This window comes from Crinia signifera, chromosome 4, assembly GCF_055691185.1.
Source record: "Crinia signifera chromosome 4, ASM5569118v1, whole genome shotgun sequence".
Lineage (NCBI taxonomy): Eukaryota > Metazoa > Chordata > Amphibia > Anura > Myobatrachidae > Crinia > Crinia signifera.
The window spans coordinates 216378465-216393709 of NC_139220.1; the positions used below are offsets into that span (position 1 = coordinate 216378465).

At 44.5% G+C, this 15245-nt stretch overlaps 1 protein-coding gene across 1 annotated transcript in view; it reads left to right on the forward strand.

Annotated features, from left to right (window-relative positions):
* MTMR10 (myotubularin related protein 10) overlaps positions 1 to 4604 on the forward strand; it is a 77871-nt gene extending 73267 nt beyond the window's left edge. Inside the window, exons 15-16 of the mRNA XM_083183765.1 lie at positions 328 to 510; positions 3540 to 4604. Coding sequence (XP_083039891.1) covers positions 328 to 510; positions 3540 to 4145 — 789 coding nt within the window. The 3' untranslated portion in view covers positions 4146 to 4604. The remainder of the gene's footprint in view (positions 1 to 327; positions 511 to 3539) is intronic.
* Positions 4605 to 15245: the final 10641 nt, after the last annotated feature.

Sequence of the window (15245 nt, forward strand, 5' to 3'; positions counted from 1 at the left end):
TCTGTCTGATAAGTGACCAGTTCAGCAGAAGCAAGGGGGCAGGGATGAATAAAAATCTCCTGCCTTCTGTCATGCAAGTCTTTTTGTAGGCAGTACAGTATGTTGTCACAGACGTCAGTGGCAGTAAGCAAAGCATCACCAGCTCATCAGGGGCTTGCTAAGCTCGCCTACTCAGTTGCTCTCTTGGCCTTGGATTTTACTTCTGATATTCAATAATTTTAGGTTAAATTCTGACACAAACCTAAATCTTCCTTTCCGCTTTCTTTGCTGAATAATTATTTAATTCTGTATGTAATATCTGATTTTCTGTCACGTTTCTCTTTGCAGGAGTTTGCAATCGGTAAAAATATTCAGCTGGGAGATGAAAAAGGTCTGAGATTTCCTGCTGTGTGGAACTGGTCGCTGCAGTTCTCCGCAAAGGACAGAGCACTATTCATTAACCCCTTGTATATCGGGAAGTGTGTGCCCAGTGTTCAGAATGGTTCCACAAAATATTTTAAAAGAACAAAGGTATAGTGAATATAAAATGACTGCTCCCTGACATTTCTCAGGAAAACCAAGGCAATGGTTGCTCTTATGCAATAGTTACAAACCTGCTTGGCTTGTCCCTTGTAACCCCTAGGAATTCCTCTAATACAACCTCCTGGCATTCATTACGTAGTCTATAAAAGCACTAGGCTTCCACTTGTGTCACTGTTTACTGCTTGACAAAGTGCTCTTATAAGCTGAGGATTTCGGCACTACAATAATACCCCGTTCTCACTGCCGCAAAAACCCGGGTTTTTGCCAGGGCAAGCAGTAATTTCCCGTGGCCTGTCTCAGTGTGAAAGAGTCTTTGTGAAATCCCCAGGAATTACACACGGGTTTTTCCTGGGTAATACACGGGTGTATGGCAGTTTGAACAGACTAGACTTGTTTTTTCTCACAAAATGCAAAAAAGCAAGTTTATTGCATTGCTCAAAGATACTTTTTAAACAGCCAATCAAAGCAGCTCTTAGATGCCACACACTTGATGGCAGGCATACCAGGGGAAGCAGTGTGAACGGGGCAGACTCTGGAATTTCCCGGGTCTAAGGTGCAGTATGACTGGGGTCTGTAGAGCTGAGATGCTCTATGCCCCGCCAAAAACATGAGAACAAAAACCTGGGATTTTGCAGGGGCGGCAATGAGAACGCAGCATAACTGTCATAATTCAGTCACCAAAATACACACATGTACAGTTACAAATAATGAGGTATCTTTCTTACTTTCAAATTAGCAGATGAGTAAAGCACTTGTGTAATGTCGAGGAATATAATTTCGAGACTTGCTGTATATACAGTACTTGTACTCTACCAGGGGCAGTGAAGTCTGCTGTAAAGTGTGCATGAGTTTACCGAGAGAGGGCCTAAATCATGTTTTTACATAGTGCCGATGTTCACGCAACTGAGCGATGATTGTCAGACTGCGTATGTGCAACAAGCAGTGTGAATATGCCAAAGTATCTTTGCGATTCTGCTCGCAGTGAGGATACAGGTGACTGTTTAAGTGTCTTAACCCCGTTAACCCAGAGTGGCAGCAAAAACCCAGATGTCATGGGCATTTACGGGAGATGTATCTGTTGTCTGCTGCAGTCATGCATGTACAAAAACATGGCTTATGCATCACTACTGCCATGTACAGTCTGTTTAGTCATAAGGCTACCCTAGCAATCCACGTGATGGGGTGGCTGCGTCACTTATGCAATGTTAAACAATTCCATAGCCTAAAAATTTGCAGCTGCTTAGGGAAGTGCGTACAAACCTGAATTAGGATCAGGGTGCGGCTTCTAATGTTGCACATGGGCGCTCAGAATCCCCTTATCTTGCATTTATGCTGTGGTTTATTGGACTTGTAAGAGGAAGAGATTAGCTCTGTGTATATATAGATTTTCTTCTTTTTACTTAATATCAAGTACACAGGAAAGAGAACAAAGTGGTGAGTAACATTTCCTTAGAATATCACTTCACTTTCTGTTATGACAAATATCCTAATTTTAAAATGGTGTATATAAAGTTGATGCTCTAACATATATATATATATATATATATATATATATATATATATATATATATATATATATATATATATATATATATATATATATATATATATATATATATATATACATACACACACACACACACACACACACACACACACACACACATTATTATGTGTTTTAATTGCAACAAAGATTATACAGTGTCATTTGATGTGTGAATAAGTCTCTATTTGAAGAACTCAACTTGGCATGAAAAAAAAGTGTCACATTATAAATTATTTCATGCCGTCTTGTGAAGCTGTTCTGTTGCATTGCAATTTATGCCCCTTTCAGACCGCACAAAAAAAACGGTATTTTGCTGATTTTTAACCGCTTTGAAACCGTAATCTGTGCAGTCTGAAAGGTGCAAAGTGATTTTACCATTTCCAAAAAAACGGTTTTTGGAAACGGTAAAAAAGCAGGGTCCTACCCGTTTCAGACCCGTTTTTTTTTGGTGTCAAAACGGATCTGAAACGGGATTCCTACCGCCTCCCCCCTGGGCAGCGCAGCGAGGGGAAGGCGACCATATTGCCAGTGATGGGAGTGCGCGCTCCGTTTTCAGTCCCATTCTAATCGCTGGTGCTCCTGCGACCAGCTGATTACCTCTGCGGCTCCCCCGGTAGAGGTTCCCATTCATCAGCAACCATCTCTGGTCGCTGATGAAAAGGAGACACTGGGCAATCTATTGCTCAGCCATATATTGCTAGCAATATATCTCCCCCGTGTGTACGGGGCTTTAGTCATTGTCCATTCTAAGAACTGCTGTGTTCCAATACACAATTATATTAGTGTATACTTAGTGTTCAAGCTAGCACCCTGCTTATTTGAAAACCTGTGCAGTTCCTCTTTCTTGTCTGGGGTGTAGCTCCCGGTTGTGGTGCTTAAAGCACAGACTGGTCTGTTTTCCATCGCTGAAATACAGACCAGTGTGTGCTAGAATAAATACTACCGGTATATACTGTATAATTTTAAGTCAGAGGTTTCTTTCATACAGTAATGGGCAGTTCTTCTTTTTCTGCTTGCACAGCTAATGTATAGTGCCAGCTTGAAAAGTGATAAAGTAGACTGATAAAATACCAACCATCAGCTCCTAACTGCCACGGTGCAGTCTGTGTTTGAAAGGTGAGAGCTGGTTGACTGGTACTTTATCACTCTCCATTTGATCACTTTCAAGGTTTAGATCATCTTACCCATAGTAAAGAAGGATGTTGTTTAGTAAGCAAAGTTCTGGGCATACAGGGAACATTTATATACAAGTCAGGGCTGGAGTATTGTTCATTAATCTATGGAAGCCTGTGGGAAGCTTCTGCTTATTTCCTCGTCTGAGGTCCTAAGTTTGTGGTGCCAGGCATTGCAGCTGATACTAAATTGTATCTATTAGGTGCTGCATAAAGGATGACAAGTAATAATCATTGTCCTGTATATTTATCTAGTTATAAGACCGCATTGACTAGCAACTTGTTTGTTTTTTACACAGAAAAACTACAGTTCTACGTTACGTGGGATGCCACCTGCATTGAAAAATGGCATTATTGCACAACCACAGTTCATGCCACGCAGGAATTCCCTGATACTGAAACTAAAGCCGGAGTTTGTTCACCAGGCTCCAGTCATCCAGAACAATGGACTAGAGCAATATCTCAAAGACTGGTTTTCTAAGCCGCCAGACTTGCATGGAGTGATCTTGCCCAGTCTGCATGGGCCGCATATAAAGCTGTGGAAGCTCTGTTACCTTCGCTGGATACCGGAAGCACAAATAAACCATGGTGGTTTCATCACGGCCTTCCACAAAATCTCTCTGATAGCAGATGAGATCGAAATGTTACAAACAAGCCTGCGCCAGTATAGATGTTACCCTCTGTCACAGGCCACATCCCCTGATGGCGAACAAAGCAGAATGTTTTTCCGAGCTGATGACTTACAAAGCACCTATGGAAGTTTGGACTTTCTTTCCTCCTCGTTCCCTTTCTCACCAGTAGGGAATCTGTGCCGCAGAAGTATATTGGGCACACCTTTAAGCAAGTTTTTAAATGGTGCCAAAATTTGGTTATCCACAGAAACACTTGCCAATGAGGACTATTGAGTGCTGAATTAGTAGCAGATTGCTTAGGTACAGGTATGATTTTCATTACTAGAACAAAGTGCTGCAATTTGTATCTTTAGCTATACACTGACTTATTTATAATTGGTTTTCCAAGGGCAGGGTTTTGCACATATTCCGGAAAAAGAAAAAAACTGATTTATGCACAGTATTTCCTGGGAAAGGCGGTTACATAACATATGTCAGGGATGGGGAACCTTTGGCCCTCCAGCTGTTGTGGAACTACACATCCCAGCATGCCCTGCTACAGTTTTGCCATTTCACCATGCTAAAACTGTTGCAGGGTATGCTGGAATGTGTAGTTCAACAGCTGGAGGGCCGAAGGTTCCCCATCGCTGACTTATGTGGTGGTCCTATATGACATAAAGCATTCAGTTCTTTTACCTTATGCTGGGTACACACCAGGACGACTAGGGCCCGATCCCCCTCAATCTAGATCCAATTCCGACCAATTGGATGTAGATTGTGTGGTGATTGGGCCCTTTTCTGTCCTGATGTGGACCGATACCGATCCGATGCGCGGTCCCGCGGGTTGGTCGTTATTCAGATCCTACCTGCTGCAGGTAGGATCTGAATAACGACCATACTGCCGGGTGCGGGTCGCCATTGGATCGGACCCGCTCACGGTGCACATTGTGAGCGGGTCGTGCCCCCCCACGTCACCGTGAGCGGGTCGGACGAGACACTGACGACCCGCTCACGATGTGCATCGTGAGCGGGTCGTCGTGGTGTGTACCCTGCATAAGATGTAGTTGTTTGATATACAGAAGAGTTGCCATGTACAGTAGAATCTCCTGCTATATTACCATCTTACATACTGGCTTTAACCTTTTGTACAATACAATTTATGAATGAGTTTTATTGCATTCAGTACAGTATCACTTACATTTGCAGTCCTTACAGTATCTTTTTACTTTTTTATTGTTTTATTATTAAATAGAAAATATCAGTACATGCCCTCAGTGTCACAGAATATTCATAATGGCCAAAACCATATTTTGCTGTTATCCAGAGTAAATCTTGGCCACTGTAACATGTATGGACCCCAAAACCAGTACAAAGTAGGATGACCTCATACAAAGAGCTTCCTTAAATAGCTGTTTACTGTACTTGATTTTTTCAGAAGCCCAGTGACTGTGGTTGCAGTACACCAGCAATAAGCTGTATTTATGGCCACTTATCATTGCAAATGAACATACAGTGTATAATTCCCATTTTAACTAAATTAATCTGAAGAAAAAGGAATACATTACAATTCCTTAGTGAGGAATATATATCTTCTAAATTTAATCTATGGTCTTCTTGAATATGCCACGTTGGACTGCGCCACCCTTTATTCACTATTTTGTGTTGAATTTCTTATGGTTATATTTATTGGACATGATTAATTATAGAATGCTAATTTAGGAACTAGGGGATCAAATAACTCACTTTGGTTTTTTTTTCTGTTTTCTTGATTTATTGCTTAAATGCTCTGTTGTGAATATATAGATTGATCAGATGGCACTTCTCGGGCTGGCAGTAAAGTTAAGAGAGTTGTTTATTCCATTACAATGTTACATTTCGGTTGCCAGCCTGAGGAACGACACCTGGTTTTTGCTGCATTAGTGTCACGCCTGATACTTGGAGGGCACCCCAGCAAGTAATTTTGCTCAACGCTGTAGTGCCAGACTTTATGGATAGATATTAGTATAAAATTAGATTTTTATTTTATTTTTTGTTTAAAAGGAAAACTTATCTACTAGAAATTTCCAATTACAAATAGATATTGGGCAAGTGAATTATGAATGTAATTCTTGTTCTATAGAATTTGAGCAGCTTTCTGCAACAGAGTTTTGAGGTCTATGTATATGGCCGGACCTACAATGTTATGAAGTTTACATCAGATCTTGGAAAGTAAAGGAAACCTGATGTGCACTGTTATTATTCTATGTTGTAGATAAATCTTAAAATACAGAAATATAGTTGTAGAAGTGCCTTTCTAAAAACCTTAAATTAAGACTTGTATATAGTTTCAAATATAGTAAACCTGAGTTATTTTTGTTATTCCCTTCATTGACTGTTGACTTTTAACTATGGATGTGACTTATTTAAAATGCCAGTAGAATCTCCATGTTTTTATTAAAGACTCTTAATTGACTAAAATGGCAATGGTTTGTGTTGTGAATGTCATGTTTTTATTCCAGATCGTCAATTAATTGTACAGTTATCCAGAATGATGGTCTCTTTTTTTTTTTTTTTTTTTTTTTAATGACAGAAGGGACGGGCTTTAGATCTAGAGGCTGATTTATCACCATCTAAGGATGCAGATGTGCTGTGATAACATCGGCCCAACTATCAATGTGATAATTGCATACATCGCACAGATGTATCAGTTATCGAATGCAGAGGCAGAGCTTATGATAGCTATGTCCCTGCGATCAGTTTCCGCAGTACCATCGGGCTGACATCACTGCTGCCTACACACACACACACACACACACACACACACACACACACACACACACACACACACACACACACACACCGTAAGTCTCTGTAAAGAAAGGATGATATCTAGTGGCAAAGGCTTGCTCTGTCACTGGATTGGAAAAACAGCATTGCCAGGACAAGCATATATGATTGGAAGGAATTGGGCTAGGTTTTTGGTTGCTGAGCTGATGTAGCAGATAGCATCTTACATCCAAATTGAAATGTCATGATACATTACATGATGGTGTGGAGGCACAGGGATCCCAGTAACTACATATTGGAGTGACCAAGTAGCCCCTGGAAGTGATCCCACATCAGGATTTAGCAGAAGTGATGGGGAACCTTGGCACTACAGCTGTTGTTGAACTACACATTCCAGCATGCCAGTTTTAGCATGGCCAAATAGCAAGATTGTTGCAGGGCATGCTGGGATGTGTAGTTCAACAACAGCTAGAGTGCCATGTTTCCCCATCACTGATCTAGCACGTACCAGGTACTGATGATGGTAAAAATAAAACCAGCTTAAAAAAAAAAAACACTTAAAAACCTGGAGTCCATGGGCATATGGAGGAATAGGTGCTTCCGTGTTTAGATGGAGATTTAAAGAACCCAAACTCCTGTACTGCACCTGTGTGCCAGTGCGCCACGGACCAGTAAGAAATCTATGACTGGTAAATGTCTTATTTGGAATTATTTTCACTGTATATTGCTGACAAACACTAAGGTAAATGAACTTGCCACAATCTCAAGAATGTGACTTGGAAAAGTTAATGAATCCTCTCAAAAGCTGGCCATACTCTATAACACCACCAAAACAATCTAATTATTGTATCCTATAACCCAAAGCAATGTCAGGTGTGCAATGTGCCACCATTTCCACTGTATACAGCAGGCTTGGCTTTTAATAGAATTGTCCCTATGCATTACTTTCTTTCATCATGTTGGGAATATTACTTTCAGACTAAAGCCAGGGATCTGACCCTGCGGTTTCCAGGGTTATTGAGCACTGGTTGATCCTAGGTCTTAGCTTCTATAGTATACTAAATCCCTGGCTGACTCCTTGAACACAGAACCTGTGTGTGTGCACTATGTGTCTCTAGACACTACCTTGAGATAGCCTACATATATGCAGCGTTGAAAGATAATGAGTTTAATTACCTGTGTTGCACCATTCACACTGCAGGCTACCTGGGTCCATTGTGGGAATAACCCTTGCAGCGACCAGGGTCTAGGCCCAGGCAATTTGGACCTAGGTAATCACTGATCAGGACCTTGGTTGCCCCAGCAATACCTTGGGTTATCACCTTAGTATGAAAGCAGTATATAGGGGGGGCGTGGCCAAGACCGGCATGGAGTGAGAAGCATCTTGCCTGAGCTCTCCCTCCACGATCCTGCAGACACATCCTGAAGGGACCCTGCCCGGGGTACAACAATAAATTCCTGCAGCGGAGCATCCCCCCGAACGGAGGCACCTACTCCGGTGCTCCTGAGGACCGAGCGCTGCAGATCTCTCCTCCCTGGGCGCGTGTGCCGGGTCCTGACGGCGCCGCCATCTTGTGACTGGCAGCAGGACCGTGCGCAGGAGCCGCCCTGCTCGCCAGCACACCGGAGACTCCCGCAACGGCCGGAGGCCGGAGAACCAGGTACCAGCGCCCCCGGAACCAGCCCTGACCCTGATATTGATTATACACGGCGCAGGGAGCACACGCTGTCTGCCGTGAGGTAGAAGCGGCCGCCATTTTATTTCTTACTGCTGCCCCCTCCCGTGCCTGGTCTCCTGCGCACACACAGCAGTGCCCCGCATAACACCCGCGGCAGGCGGGGAGAGAGCCAGCATCTCCCCTGAAGTGATCTGTTGGGCCCCACTTGCTGGACCCCTCACATACCCGTCTCTACAGACCCCCTTACAGCACCTGGGGTGGCCAGGGAGAGGGCTGTCTCCTTACTGCCCAGTGATCTCCCCTAAGCCCAGTCTCCTTTGAAACAGCCACTGCAGCACAGTGAACAACATCCAGGGCAACTGGGAAATATAACTGATCCCCCTGCACCCAGAACTGCAGCAGCAGAGCGAGACCATACCCTGAGCACAAACCCCACACAGAGGGAAAACCGGGAACGCTGCCCTGCAACCCCTTACAACAGCAACAGAAACCCCTCAATTGCTGGAGGCCACCTTAACAGTGGGACAGTGACTGCTTTGACAACTATCTAATTAATACCAGCTCGCCCTCTGGTGTTCACTACTGGTAGCGCAATGGTGAAAGGTAACCAAAACTCAGCAGCCGCCAGGCTGGAAAAATTCTCCAGGCAACCTCCTCAACCTAAACAATCTGAGGATACGCAACTTGCGTCCCCACCTACCTCCTCGCCCCCTGCTGATGAAACCCCCGACGACCCCTTTCAAAGGGTTCTTGATGCAGTTACGGCCACCGAAACAAGGCTGGCAGACAAGATAGGCCAACTACAATCTGACCTATCCATCATTCATCATGACCTCCAGCGGGTCCGGGAGAGGGTGGATGAAGTGGAAGCGCGTACATCCACTTTGGAAGACACAGTGGCCCCCCTAGACAGACGTACAGCTACCCTTGAGTCTCAAATGCAGGCAGTCCACAAGAAAATGACCGATATGGAAGGTCGCCTCAGGCGTAACAACATCCGATTTGTGGGCCTGCCTGAGAGGGAAGAGGGAAACTCGCCAGAACAATTCCTGGAAAAATGGCTCACTGACTTCTTTGGGGCAAAGGAGTTCTCTGGTCAGTTTGCGGTTGAGCGGGCACACAGAGTCCCAACACGTCCACTTCCACCCGGAGCTCCACCACGCACGTTCCTGTCCAAAATTCTACACTATCGGGATCGGGACACTATCCTTCGTTTGGCACGTACGGCGGGTCCCCTCAAGTGGAATGGGTCGCCCATTTCTGTATTTCCTGATTTTGCGATGGACGTCCAGAAGGAGCGGGCACAATTTGTGCCGATAAAGCGGAGGCTTAAGGAACTTAACATACAATACAGTATGCTTTTCCCGTCACGACTGAGAGTTATCGCAGACGGAGAAACGAAATTCTTTTCAACACCACGGGAGGCGGCGGCGTGGCTCGACAGACATAGACCGCAGAGACGGGCGCTTAACAATGACTGATACCAGGCAGCCATCGCCCCATCGACTACATTGGGATAAGTAAATGTTTTGTTAGACTGTCTTTGATATATTTACTATGTGTTTCCAGGGACCGCAGGGAAGACGTATCTTGATGTGACACCATATCTCGGCTCACACTGTTTAGAGAGCTCCCTTTCTATTATAATCTTATATAGGTACCCCGGGCGGACATACCCAGTCACTACAGAAGGTTAAGGAGGGAGGTCAATGACCGGTAGTCATTATATTCTTTGCCCTCACACCTCTTATGATGACCAGGGTTTAGTTGGGTAATGTTACTTTTTTTTTAGGTTCTTAAGGTGAAACCCTCACCTACCTTTTAGTTTGATAGTGTTTTGTTTTTTGGGATCCAAGTATGCCACAGTTGGGTATTGGTATGCGGGGAGGGGGCAGGGTTTTTGTTTTCCTATTGACTAATAGGAGTATGTATGTTATTGTTTACATGTTTTTGTTTTGTCAGCAAGACTGGTGCATAATGTTTCACTTAGTACTGCAGTGGTGGGGAAAAAAAAAAAAACTCCAGGTATTATGGCGCAGGTGCAGGAGGTTGGGTTATCTGTTCACTCCCCTTCACATTAATACTGTGACATGGCCTCATTAAATTTCCTCTCCTGGAATGTGAGGGGTCTCAATGACAAGGTCAAGAGGTCCCTGGTAATTAGGCAATTAAAAAACTACAACTCAGACGTGGTGTGTCTCTTAGAAACACACTTAACAGGGAGTAAAGTGTTGTCCCTCAAAAAGCCCTGGGTGGGATGGGCATATCACTCTACCCACACCTCCTCCTCCAGGGGAGTATCTGTACTCGTTAAGAAAACTGCTCCCTTTTCCCCGATAGATGTCCAAATCGACCCTTGGGGTAGATACGTGTTCATAAATTGTTTAATAAATTCTCTCCCTATACTATTGATGGCGGTATATATTCCCCCCCCGTACTCTCCCTCTGTCCTTAAAAAGGTGGCCGAATTTATGGCGTCTTACCCCAGCACGGCCTCTATATGTATGGGAGACTTTAATAATCTGCTGGATCCCACAATGGACAAGGTCTCTATGAGACAACATCTCACACAAACCAGGCCGTCACACTTCCCGGGAGTAGTGGCAGAGATGGGCCTAACGGATGCTTGGAGGGTGAAACATCCCACCTCTAAACAGTACTCATGTTTCTCCCACTCCCACTCCTCCTTCTCCAGGATTGACCTGGCATTGATTACACTAGACCTGATTCCTAGGATCCGCCACACGGCGTATGAGAGTAGGGGCATCTCGGACCACTCCCCAATTACACTCTACTTAGATCTCAACGGCCAAAAAGGTCAGTCACTGTGGAAACTTAACTCCTTTTGGCTGACCCGTATGGGAACAGGTTTGGACCTTGAGGCGACATGGAAGGAGTTCTTTGAAAAGAATTCCGACACTGTGGCTGCGGACGTCCTGTGGGATGCCTTTAAGGCCTTCCTTAGGGGGACCTTGATTCAAAGGGTCACCAACCTAAAAACGTTCTATAAGAAACAAGAGACAGAACTAGAAACACAGTGTGTTGAAACCGAATTAAAATACCTCACGGATAAATTAGAATCCTCCAAACTAGAATGGTTGAGCGCCCAAAAAAATTGGAAATCATATCTTCTAGAAAAAACCCGATACAAATTAATGTTCACCTCCCACTCGACTTATGCCTTTGGGGATAGGCCGGGCAGCTATATGGCACGACTTATGCGAGGGGAGAGGGGCCCCAGTACAGTTATAGAACTTCACACAGCGAGCGGCCAAACAGTCACTCAAACCCCTGACATTGCCAACGAATTTGTATATTATTATAGGAATCTTTACACCCCCAAATCCTCATCTGAAGTGGAGGATCTCAAAACATACCTTTGTAACATCCCACTCCCTTCTCTATCCTTTGAAGATCGCAACCTCTTGGACTCTCCCTTTACACTTGAAGAAATAATATCCGCTATACAGGCCTCCCCCAGTGGCAAAGCACCGGGCTCTGATGGAATTCCATCCGAGCTATATAAGAAACACATTAACTTCTTTGCAGCTCATTTACTCGACATTTCCCAACAAATATTCGATGATGGTAGGCTCCCGGCATCAATGTCGGAAGCTATAATTATCGTTCTCCCCAAACCAGGCAAAGACCCTTCCTATCCCGATTCCTACCGCCCTATTTCCCTGCTCCCAACAGATATCAAGATACTGGCCAAAGTCTTGGCTGCTAGACTTAATAGAATCATAATGCATATAATTCACCCAGATCAAACGGGTTTTATGCCCAATAAAACCACCGCCATTAACCTCCGACGTCTGTTCACACACCTACAGACTCCTAGAGAGGACCAGTCCATCTCGGCTATTGCCTCCCTGGATGCAGCAAAGGCATTCGACTCTGTCGAGTGGAACTACCTGTGGGAGGTAATGGACCGTTTTGGTTTCGGACCGAAATTTATCGGGTTTATTCAAACACTATATGCTTCACCGACAGCTAGGATCTCGGTGAATGGATATTTATCCCAACCGTTTCCCTTGTTCAGAGGCACAAGGCAGGGCTGCCCCCTGTCCCCTGCCCTATTCGCCATTGCCATCGAACCCTTGGCCTGTATGATCAGGGAAAATAATAACATTACTGGCCTAAAAATAGGGACCAGGGAAGACAAAATAGCATTATATGCGGATGATATCCTCCTATTTATTCATGATTACGCCAAATCACTACCCCTAATATTCAGTACCATTACGGAGTTCGGTCAGCACTCCGGATTATTAATTAATTGGTCCAAATCCTCTATCACACCACTTAAAGGGAAGGTACCGACCCCCCCCCCCATGCAACTCCCACTCCCATGGTCTGACACCTTTAAATATCTAGGAATATGGGTCTCAAACAAACCCAGCTCCTATATCTCACTGAATCTTCTTCCACAAATAACCTATCTCCGCACAAAAACGCCGCTTTGGAGCAAACTACCACTAACTGTCACTGGAAGAATCAATCTGGTAAAAATGGTCTTCCAACCGAAACTTCTCTACATTCTTCAGCAAGCTCCAATATATATTCCCCAGAAACACTTTAAAAAAATCGAAAGTCTCCTCTCCTCCTTAATATGGGCAGGAAAACGCCCTAGGGTAAGCATTCAAACCCTCACTAGACCCAAAAACCTAGGTGGCCTGGCCTTACCTGATTTCAGGTACTATTACTATGCAGCTCAGCTGTGTTTTACATGGGAATGGCTGAGTGTAAAAGATACTAATACTCTGCACATACAACTGTTTGCTCAGCATTCCTCAGCAGGCTCTCCCCTACAAACCCTGTTAGCCGGTTCCACAAAAAATATTAGAATCCCCCTGATCAGGCAAGCGATAATTATATGGCGACTGGTTTGTGGAATTATGGGGGGTCAGGGATGGGACCCAGAGATATCCCTACTCAATACTAGCGCCCTGCCCGAATTGGCTTCTCTAGAGGTAGACAGCACATGGAATAGGTGGGATGTGTTCACTCTAGGCGACCTGTACCAAAATAACACCTTTAAAACTTTCCAGGAATTACAGGTGGATTTCCCCATTCCCAATTCGCAATTCTATAGATACCTCCAAATACGACATGCTCTCAACAAGCAAGTGGGACCCACATCAGGTTCCCTTATTAATAATTCCCCTCTTAAAACATTGATCCAGGGGATCTCGGGAGGGCACCTGGTGTCTACCCTATACTCGGCCATACAACAAAAATCGCACTCAGACCTTCTCCCCACCATTAGGTCAAAATGGGAAGCTGACCTGGGAATTATGACAGATGAAATATGGTCAAACGCATTGGAGGCTCACAAATTGTCCACATCTAGTATCAGATTCCAACAGATACAGTATTATATCTTACACCGGGTATACATGACCCCGACGTTGCTGCATCGTATAGGGGGAACCACTTCCTCGGTGTGCCCCAGGTGCAATGCAGCAGAGGGTACCTTTTTCCACTTATTATGGTCATGTCCTAGCATAACTACATACTGGAAAGCTGTCACTGACTTTCTGAGGGATGCGGGCATCCCCGGGAATGCGATCACCCCTGGCTCTTGTCTACTCTCAGCTTTTGATGAAGAGGCTCTCACTGCTACGGATAGGAGGTTTATGATCAATATATGTGCTCTAGCCAAGGTGATCATAGCTAGAATGTGGATGAGGAGTGAGACCCCGAGTATAACAGCCTGGATCTCCTTGGTAAACGAAACAGTGAGTCATGAAAAATTTGTTTACCTGTCCAGAAATAGTGAGAAAAAGTTTCACTCCATATGGTATAAATGGGTGGAGTCTACTTATGCAACAAGAAATACCCCCTAAATACCAGCGCCCTGGGGTTAATATTCTACTATGCAACAAATCTTCTAATATGAGTAGAGACCAACAATAACACTTTATAGTTAGTTAATGTGTGAATATACCCTGTCTAATGAATACTGATGCCTTGTACCTATACAACTACAAATGCTACATATCGCAGTTTGGCATGATTGCCTGCAACGGGCAGAGCCCAACACACTCCCTGCACCCTTCTCTTGAAATACTTTCTATAAGATACCTGCACACGATGCGCTTAAACCACACCTGAAGCTAATCCGCACACTAGGGATGCTGACTGTTCATTAGCACCATGAATCGTATATTGAATGATTATCAATATATATACTGTACCATTGTATGTATAAATAACCATCACCCATTATATTTCTGTATAATGTAACCCTCGAATGGATGAGGGATTTCGCAACTCTGTACTAAGTCTTGCTTGTATGTGTATGTTTTGTTCTTGTTTTTTTTTTCTTTGTACTAATGCATATAAAAAAACCAATAAAAATTTATTGAATTAAAAAAAAAAAAAAAGAAAGCAGTATATAGTGTGGCTGAAGTGGTTTCCAGGGACTGCCAAACAAAGATTACAGAACACAGCTAGTTTGGCATAGGGGTTATTCCAGGGCTGGGCAACAGCGGCCCTCCAGATGTTAATGAACTACACATCCCAGGATGCTTTGCATTAGTTTTGCTATGTGGCCATGCTGAAACTGATGCAATGCATGATGGGATGTGTAGTTCATAAACATCTGGAGGGCCGGTGTTGCCTAGCCCTGGATTATTCTGTTTCACTCGGAAAGGCACAATCACTCTCTAATGGACAAAACCATGTGCACTGGAGGGGGGGGGGGGGGCTGATGTAACATGTGCAGAGAGAGTTAGATTTGGGTGGGGGTGTACTTCAAACTTAGTGTTCCTTCTAGGAACTAGGGCGGGGGGGTCGGACCGGGCACGTCACTATTTTGGGCGTGCCCGGGCCGCGCCGTGACGAAAAGGGGCGTGCCCGGCGGAATCACGCAGAGGAGTGGGCACAGCCGGCGGCGTCACGCAAAGGGGTGGGCGCAGCCGGCGGCGTCATGCACAGGGGGCAG